The 8224-nt window shown below is 53.5% G+C and overlaps 3 protein-coding genes across 3 annotated transcripts; 1 reads left to right on the plus strand and 2 right to left on the minus strand.

Annotated features, from left to right (window-relative positions):
- Window positions 1-533: 533 nt before the first annotated feature.
- Window positions 534-1463, plus strand: A1O3_00746 (uncharacterized protein; the record flags this gene model as incomplete). Its single annotated transcript, XM_007730896.1, has 2 exons — window positions 534-683; window positions 777-1463. 2 exons carry the CDS (start codon window positions 534-536, stop codon window positions 1461-1463), a joined length of 837 nt encoding a protein of 278 aa, XP_007729086.1.
- A 358-nt stretch (window positions 1464-1821) lies between these two features.
- Window positions 1822-4129, minus strand: A1O3_00747 (uncharacterized protein; the record flags this gene model as incomplete). The annotated part of the gene is made up of 4 exons (XM_007730897.1): window positions 1822-3143; window positions 3239-3427; window positions 3511-3703; window positions 3914-4129. 4 exons carry the CDS (start codon window positions 4127-4129, stop codon window positions 1822-1824), a joined length of 1920 nt encoding a protein of 639 aa, XP_007729087.1.
- Window positions 4130-5519: 1390 nt separating this feature from the next.
- Window positions 5520-7586, minus strand: A1O3_00748 (uncharacterized protein; the record flags this gene model as incomplete). Its single annotated transcript, XM_007730898.1, has 1 exon — window positions 5520-7586. The coding sequence occupies one exon, from the start codon at window positions 7584-7586 to the stop codon at window positions 5520-5522; it is 2067 nt and encodes a 688-aa protein (XP_007729088.1).
- Window positions 7587-8224: the final 638 nt, after the last annotated feature.

Raw genomic sequence — 8224 nt, forward strand, 5'->3', positions numbered from 1 at the left:
TGTTTCTATGAGAAGGAGGTCGGATTTGGGGAGGGAACTCGGGATAAGCATAAAGGAAGCTACCGAGGCTGCCTGGCCAACACTGGCAGAGAGAGTCGCACTAGGCCTATCAAGGGATGGCGTTATACGGGGAAGCATTTCCAGGCAGTGCGGGGGGTTGAGGCTGCGGCTCAGGCTACTCAATGCTCAATGGGCTTAGGCTTCACTATAAGATCAACATACCTAGGGCCTGAGGCGCCTGAGATGCACTTTGGCACATACGGACTCTCAGATTGACCTCCTCCAAATGCACGAGACTTTCCCAACACTAACAGAGGCTTCTGAAGAGGCAAATAAGCTTTAGGTTAAGATTGGGCGCTACTTCACTTAGTGTCTGCCTAAACGCTCAGGTATTCGTGTGAAGGAAAGTGAGCCGAGAGTGCCAGACGGCAATGTTCCACACACTCTGATATCAATACTCCGTATCATCATCAACATCAATCCGGAGTACGGAGTCCTGTGATGAGACCAAGGGCCAACAACATGGTCAGGAAATGCCTAGACATCAGCCTCCACCTCAACTCCCACGATCAGGAGGAACGTCGGCGTCGGCACAGCTTCCAAAGAACTGGCCACGAGAGATCACCTACTTGACAACACTACATGTTCCACCACCACTGTCCAGCAGCCTCCTCCAGGTCCCGGTCCAGACTCCCTATGAGGCCAATCCTGCCATAGGCCCGCGGCCCGATGACAGGAGCCAGTCGACTGGACCTGAATCCCGCCTAGGTTCCAAGTCGAATTCCAATTCGAATTCCAATCCGAAACCAAACCCTGTCCCTTCGCTCCCCATCATCAAACCCAACGCCGTGGTATCACCAAACCACCTCGTGCGCATCACACCCATCACATCTCCAGCACACCCAGCACATGGCCAATACGGCCTGTGTGCTACCCGGGCACTAGCACCATCGAGCTTCATCATCTTGTACTTGGGCACTTTGCACGGACCGGCTACTCCATCATCACGAACCCAGTCTTCCGTTTCTTCCCTCCCGTCCTGCTCAACACCAAGCACAACCTCCGACCCAACTCATGCCACTTCCACCTCCGACCCAACTCATGCCACTTCCACCTCCGACCCAACTCATGCCACTTCCAACTACGACCCAACTCATGCCACTTCCAACTACGACCTCAGCCTCGACCGGGACCTCGGCTTAGCCATTGACGCTTCTCGGTGCGGCAACGAGGCCCGCTTCATCAACGACTACCGCGGCATCAGAGCGGCAGGGCCCAACGCCGAGTTCCGCGATTGTCTGGTCCAAGTTGGGCCCGGCCCTGGCAGGCTCGAAAAGAGGATTGGCGTGTTTGTGCTCAGCCCAGGAAAGGCCGGGGGCCCTAGAGCCAAGGGAATTGCAAAGGGAGAGGAGATTGTGGTTAGTTATGGCAAGGGGTTTTGGAATGCAAGAAGGGAAGGATGAACGACGGTCCCGGACGAACCATTGCAATATTCATGATCGTCCTCTAAACAGCCAAAAAGGCATGGACAAGGCCCGAACGATCGACAGGCAAAGCAAAAGGGGCCAACTGGTCGACGATGACAAGATATCCGTCCGGTCGTGTCGAGAGATAAATGTCTATTATCGAATCAACCAAGAATTCAAAGATGCAGTCTAAACCCTCTCACCCGCCTCGACATTCACGTCCGTGCCTAGCCACTCAATGCCAGCGAACTCTCTATCCTCAATTCTGTCCAATTGTCAAATCTATCCACAATTGGTTGATCAACGACTACCCAAGGAGTGCACACCTCACACCTCACACCTCACACCTCACACCTCACACCTCACTCCTTCTGACCCTTACCTTGGCCCCCATCGGCGGAACATGATTCGGCCCAGCCCAATAACACTCAGGCCTGACTCCCCTGCCGTTGCCGTTGCCGTTCAAACCGTCATTTCCTGCGGCGCCGCTCGTTCCCTCCACCACCATCTGAATATCGTACCGCGTGAGAAGGTAGGCGACGAGCAACTTTAATTCATTCGCGGCGAAGAACCGGCCCGGGCATGAGTGACGACCGTGCCCGAAGCCCAGGTACGTCGGCGACGTGGCGATGAATTGGAGATGTGCTTTGTCGAGGTACGCCTTCTCCTTCTCCTTGTTCTTGTCTTTCTCGTGTTCCCTTTCCCTCGCCCGGTCCGTCTCGTGGGCTGCTGTGGGACTTGCCTCGTCTCTGCTCCCGCTACCGCTACCGCTACCGCTTTTGCCGCTGCCTTCCGGCTCACCTTCACCCTGACCGATTCCAACTGTGCCACTCTTGGCTGGTTCCCGCCGACCAATCTGCTCCTTCAACTCGACGAATCTGAACGGCCTGTAGGCCCCGGCGACTGAATAGATGTTCTCATCATTGTGCAAGCCCCAACTGTGCACCGCGACCATGCTGCCTTCGGGTAGATGCGTGCCTTCAGGGGTCGTGATGCCGCCTGGAACAACGACTTTATGGTTGATTCCCACGCCGATGATACTGGCTCTGCGCGAGCTCTCGCGCAAGGCCGAGTCGAGGTAAGTCATCTTGGCCAGCGATGTCCTTGACCACATTTTCGCAGTCGAACTCGGACTTGACTCCAAATCCGCATCCATGGTCTCAACGGCCTCTGCGCGCAGCGTGTCCACTACGCTTTCGGATAGTGGGGCGGACAGAATGTCCAAGACCACATTCGTGCCGATGAAGCTGGTCGTATGCACAGCTGCAAAGTTGGTGTGAAGCAGTCGGGCACATATGATGTCGGGGTCCGTTTCGTCGGGGTGCACTCTCAATTTCGGCTTCGTCAGCGAGCGCGTCAGAAGCCATTGAAGAAAGTCGTTCTTCGGTCCTGCTCTGCCACCACCATCACAGTCAGAGTGGCTTTCCTTCTCCACATCATTTACCTCTTTGACATCAGAACCTGCTTCTTGGCCTTGCACTTGCTGTAGCCCCTGACGCCGGACAATCTCGGGTGTCAAGATGCGGGTGAAGGCGCGCGTGTGCTTACGGTTCGGATGCGTGATGATAGGGGCCACAAGTGGGCGTATGACGCCAGGAAAGAGCCGCAACAATGTGGCGGACAAGGCGATGTCCTCCGCAAATCCGACGGCGTTGTGAATATATTCTTCATCGCGGCCTGGTTGAGTCAAGCTCAAGAGTCAGCCGAAGACCGCGATGTGGATTCAGGACATGGGTCGGTCAGCTGAAGAGCTGGAATGGACCAATACTCACAAAACGGTAAACCAACGAACACACGATTGCTTGTCCGCGCGATGATCTTGGTAATGGAATCGAAGAGCGTGACTTCGGTGAAGTGCTGAGTATCAGTGCCCCAGATCTCGTCGACCGCGGCGGCCAGCTCGTCACAGACCTCGGGCGTCACGTTGAAGACTTGTCGGGTGAGTTCGGATTTGATCACGTCTGCCCAGTGTCGTTGTCAGCACGAGTTCCATGGATATGCGTATCAAATCAGAAGAGACTCAAACGTAAAACGCCTAACATACCGAAATGAACTGTGGGATCCATGATCTCAGGTCGTGGGAAAGTGTATTTAGTCTGGAGAATATGCTTGTGTGCTCCGTTGACGCTGAGCACTTGTTCTGGCTGAGAGATGAGCCAGGGAATGGTTGACGGCGGGAGCAGGATCACATCTCCGTCGAGAGTCGCGAGGATGCACGGCCGGTTGTGGACGGCATACTGGTGAGGCCACGGTACAAGTCAGACCCAGGTATGGATAGTTGGCCAAAATGGAAAAGGAGGTTTCTCTGTGGCCATTCAAGTTGTGCTTGCCTCTGTACACCGCTAAAGAGCATTGCCGTGGTGTCAGGGAGCTTGAGCGCCGGGAGTGACATCGTGAGAGTAAGGATGGAATCGACGAAAACAGACATGAGAGGCTTGTGCTCGTACATGATCGTAGGCCAGTTTCAGCGCCTTTTCATAATTCATCATATTCCATAGTCGCGCCCGGGTGTTAGGGAAGAACCACGCCGCGTCGTTTCTTCCTACCCATGCTAGGGCCTCGAGTGACGGCGACTTCTTGCTCCTGGCCCGCGAGTAGAAGTGATAGAGGGAAAGGGCCAGGATGGCCAGAATGAGGGCTTTGAATGGTTGGATGGTAGGCATGGTGGTAGACATCTTAGGGAACGCCGTCCTTGACATGGTGGAAGGGTGAGAGACTGGTGACCTCGACTGTAAGAGAGAAAAGACGACAGACACGGTCGATCGACCATCAGCCTCTCTTGGACTGTAAGTCGCAAGTAACCAATGAAGTCGTGCCACACCTCACAGACATTGGTCGATGGATCAGGATGCATAGATCCCCACCTACTCGATGCTGTGATTTCAGTGACTGGCTCGGTTGGACGTGGATCGGATTTGGATGGATGGGATACATGCTCTGTAGCCTTGATTGCGATTGGACTCGCACATGACAGTCTAAGTGCTGGCCGAGTGAAAGCGGGTGACTGGTGACTTGTCAATGACTGTGGTGGGTTGACCTAGATCAAGTTCATATACTCCGTACATAGTGGTGACTGGCTATCTTGACGATCACAAGCATGTCAGTGGTCTGAGTTCCAGTCTATTTTGTCCCATTTCAAGGCGGCGATAAGCAGGAAGTTCATACTGAGGCAAGTATGAGACGGTCGCGCCTATAGTGCAATGTCCGAGTCAGCCGCGGACCACGGAACGCACCACGAAAGTAGAGCAAACTGATGACAGGACCGCTCTGGTCCGCCCATTCGAGACTCTTTTGTTGTTTGCTTGGTTGCGGGTTGAAGGTTGTGGAAAATGTAAATATTTGTCTATCTCACAACCAATGTACCGCAGATAGCCTTGCACACTAACTCGCGCCGGCGATACCGCTTCATGTGCGTAGCTGGCTTGACGGATGAAACGTGAGGAACACGGAACAAGGAACTCTTGACTCCACCTTGCACTCCGGACCTCAAACGCACGCTTCATCCTGAGGCTCTAGAGCTGGTAGGCCCACAGTTGAAAGAAGAGTTGAAAAAAGACAGCCAAGTAAGCTGGTCCTGGAGATCTTCACCTGTTACATGGTGATTGGAACACGTCAAAAAGAAAGCACCTTCGCTCATGGCTGGCATTCGACTCCAAACACAGCGAGGGTGGATGTTGATGAAATACCCCGTTTGTTCATCCTCGCATGCCTGCGAAATCATCTCGGCGCATGCCACAGCAGCCCGAAGATCTTCAATCGACACTTGTTGTGGATGCCAGATCCTTTCCCTAACCTTGTAGCGAGACGCGGCCCGAGTGGCCGTTTGATGCGAGTTGGGCAACTCTGCTGAACTCTCCTACTGTTCAGATGGGCCGAACCATGAACTCGTTCGCACTGGATGGGAAAACTTGTGCCTCGAAGGCAGTCGACGCCTTTTCCTGGTCCTGAACTCGCTCAGGGTGGACTGCTAGGACATCCTTGCATCGATGAAAGCGGCCAAGTGTTGTTTCACAGCAACACCTCTGCGTGCTTGAGGTCCATCAGCTCCAAAACCTACCGCAGCCATCTTAATAGGGCTTGCGTGAGAAGTTTTCTGTCCACAGGTTTGGCGACATAGTCATTCATACCCTCTGCGAGGTATGCTTCTTCGTCTCCTTTCAATGCATTGGCGGTCATTGCGATGATTGGTATGGAATGGCCTAGTCTTCGAATCTCCTTGGTTGCGGTAACTCCATCCATCACTGGCATGCTTATGTCCATGAGGATCAGGTTGTATGTCAGTGGCTTCTGCTTTACCAGTCGTAATCCTTCTTGACCGTCGCCAGCAACATCCACCTTTTCGAAACCAAATGCTCTTAACAAACGAACCATGATGGTTTGATTGATGGCATTGTCTTCCACGAGAAGTATCGTTTTCTTTTGCCCCAGCTCCTTCAGATCGGTATCGGACGTATTCGGGATGGGCGGCGCTGGAGCTCTCGCATCCAATTTATTTAGCTTGAGAGTGAAATAGAAGATGCTCCCATGCTGTTCGGGATTTGGACCAAATCCGATGGTACCTCCCATTAATTCGACAAGACTCTTGCAGATTGACAGACCAAGTCCAGTACCTTTGTACCGTTTCGTCGAGAACTTGTCCAATTGAGTGAAGGGAGTGAACAGGATGTGCTCTGACTCCAGCGACACCCCTATTCCGGTATCAATAACCTCTGTTCTGATGTCGTACGAGTCCTCATTTTCGCCGGTGAGTGTGACTTTCACCTGGACGTAGCCTTGATCTGTAAACTTGATGGCATTGGACACCAGATTCTGCAAGATCTGTCTGTACCGAAGAGCGTCGCCCTGAGCGAACTTGGGCAAACGAGGGTCCAATTCGACCTCCAACTTCAGGTCGTTGTTCGATCCGACCTTGAAACACCTCCTGACAGCCGCAACAACCTCGGATATGTTTAGAACATCCTTGCTGATCGAAAAGGAGCCGGAACTAAGCTTTGAATAATCTAGAATATCGTTGATGACCTGCAACAATATGGCGCCGGATTCATCGATGATATCAGTCAGCTCCTTTTGCTCCTTTGAAAGCCCGGTGTCTGTCAGAAGAGAAAGCGCAGACAACATGCCATGCATGGGGGTGCGAATCTCATGACTCATATTGGCGAGGAAATCGGACTTCAACCGTGAAGCTTCCTCGTAGGCAGCGATCAGCCGTGCTTCTGCTGCCTTCCGCTCGGTGAGGTCCCGGGTAACTTTACTGAACCCGGTCAATTCTCCGTCCCGATAGACGGGGGTTATGATGACATTGGCCCAAAATCGAGAGCCATCCTTTCGGACTCGCCATCCTTCATCTTCCACCTTCCCATCGCGCAGAGCCAGTTCTAGCTCTTTCTCCGGTTTCCGCGCTTTTCGATCTTCCTCGCTGTAGAACGTTGAAAAGTGTTTGCCGACGATTTCTTCCTGGGTAAACTGTTTGAGAAGCATTGCGCCTGTGTTCCAGGTTGCGATACGCCCGTCGGGGGTGAGCATGAAAATAGCATAGTCGCGAAGGGTGCTGACCAAGATACGGTAAGTTTCAGCAGAGGACAATTGAGTTGAGTAACTCAAATTCCTTTGCACGTCTTCTGTGACGTCTTGAGCTTCCACAACGATGTACACAAGCTCGTCGGCGTCAAATATCGGTAGGACTCGGAGCCGCCAGTATCCTGGTAGATCAGTTCCCGGCACTGGCTCAGATATCTGCTCCTTGCGGGTTACAATTGCGTCCTGGACGAGTTTGGCGGTTATTGCGTGGTTTGTCGGCATTAACCTCTGGTCGAGCCCATCCAAAAAGGCACGGCCGCGACACTCGTCCGGCTCGACATTGCAAAGCTTCCGAGACGACGCCGAAACCAAGATAACCCGTAAATCCTTGTCGAGGACAGCAGTCGGAGTTGGCGAAAGAGTAAAGATGCGCTCCATTCCCACTGAGCTTTGGTGTCCAGAGGTGGATTGTGGGCTGAGAGGGGGACTAAGATGATCGGAGGACAAGGGCTTGTGCAGCGAGCCTGGAAGGCACGGCTCGGCGGAATCTGCCCTTATGGCGTCTTTGAGCTGGTCAACAGCGACGCGTTTTCGGGACTTCATGCTGATGGTTATTGAGTGGTCACAACAGTGGGAAACAGAAGTGACATCTTCAGATGTGAGGTGTTTTTGAAATGAAATGCGTGGTAGAGAGTCGGAGAAGGGATTGAAAGGCAGGGGCGAGGGGTATAGCTCACCATGAACGGACGCCATGCCCAGTTGGCTATCACTTCAAGAAAGGGTGGCATGGACGGCAACACATGTCGCAACAACGATTCATAGGTTCTGGAGGTGGCAATGGCGCAAGTAAGGCTCCGGGCGGGAGAGTCACAGGACGATGGGCGAGAAGACCGAAGGCCAGAGCGGAAGGGTGCGTGGAGAGACCAGAGTCGATCCAGGGCGCGCCACAAGAAACCTGGTCGAGTTCCTGAGACCAGGAGATGGTTGTTGGAGTTGCTACGTCCGGCTGAGGGAGATTGGATTTAGACACGCCTCTCGCAAGGCGTAAAAAAAGTTAGTGGTGCAGCAAGCCACACGTGGTGAAGACTGTGTCCGTACGTCCCCAGAAGATGTGTCTTCAGGAATGCGTAGGCGACTGGCTCGGCCCTCCCAGGATTGTCGTCTTGTCTTTGCCTCCCGGGACCTGGACAGCCGGGTAACTTGTGCGACACTCGACAAGTCCAGCCGGAACAGGGGGGGGG

Source organism: Capronia epimyces (genome assembly GCF_000585565.1).
Source record: "Capronia epimyces CBS 606.96 chromosome Unknown aczIQ-supercont1.1, whole genome shotgun sequence".
Lineage (NCBI taxonomy): Eukaryota > Fungi > Ascomycota > Eurotiomycetes > Chaetothyriales > Herpotrichiellaceae > Capronia > Capronia epimyces.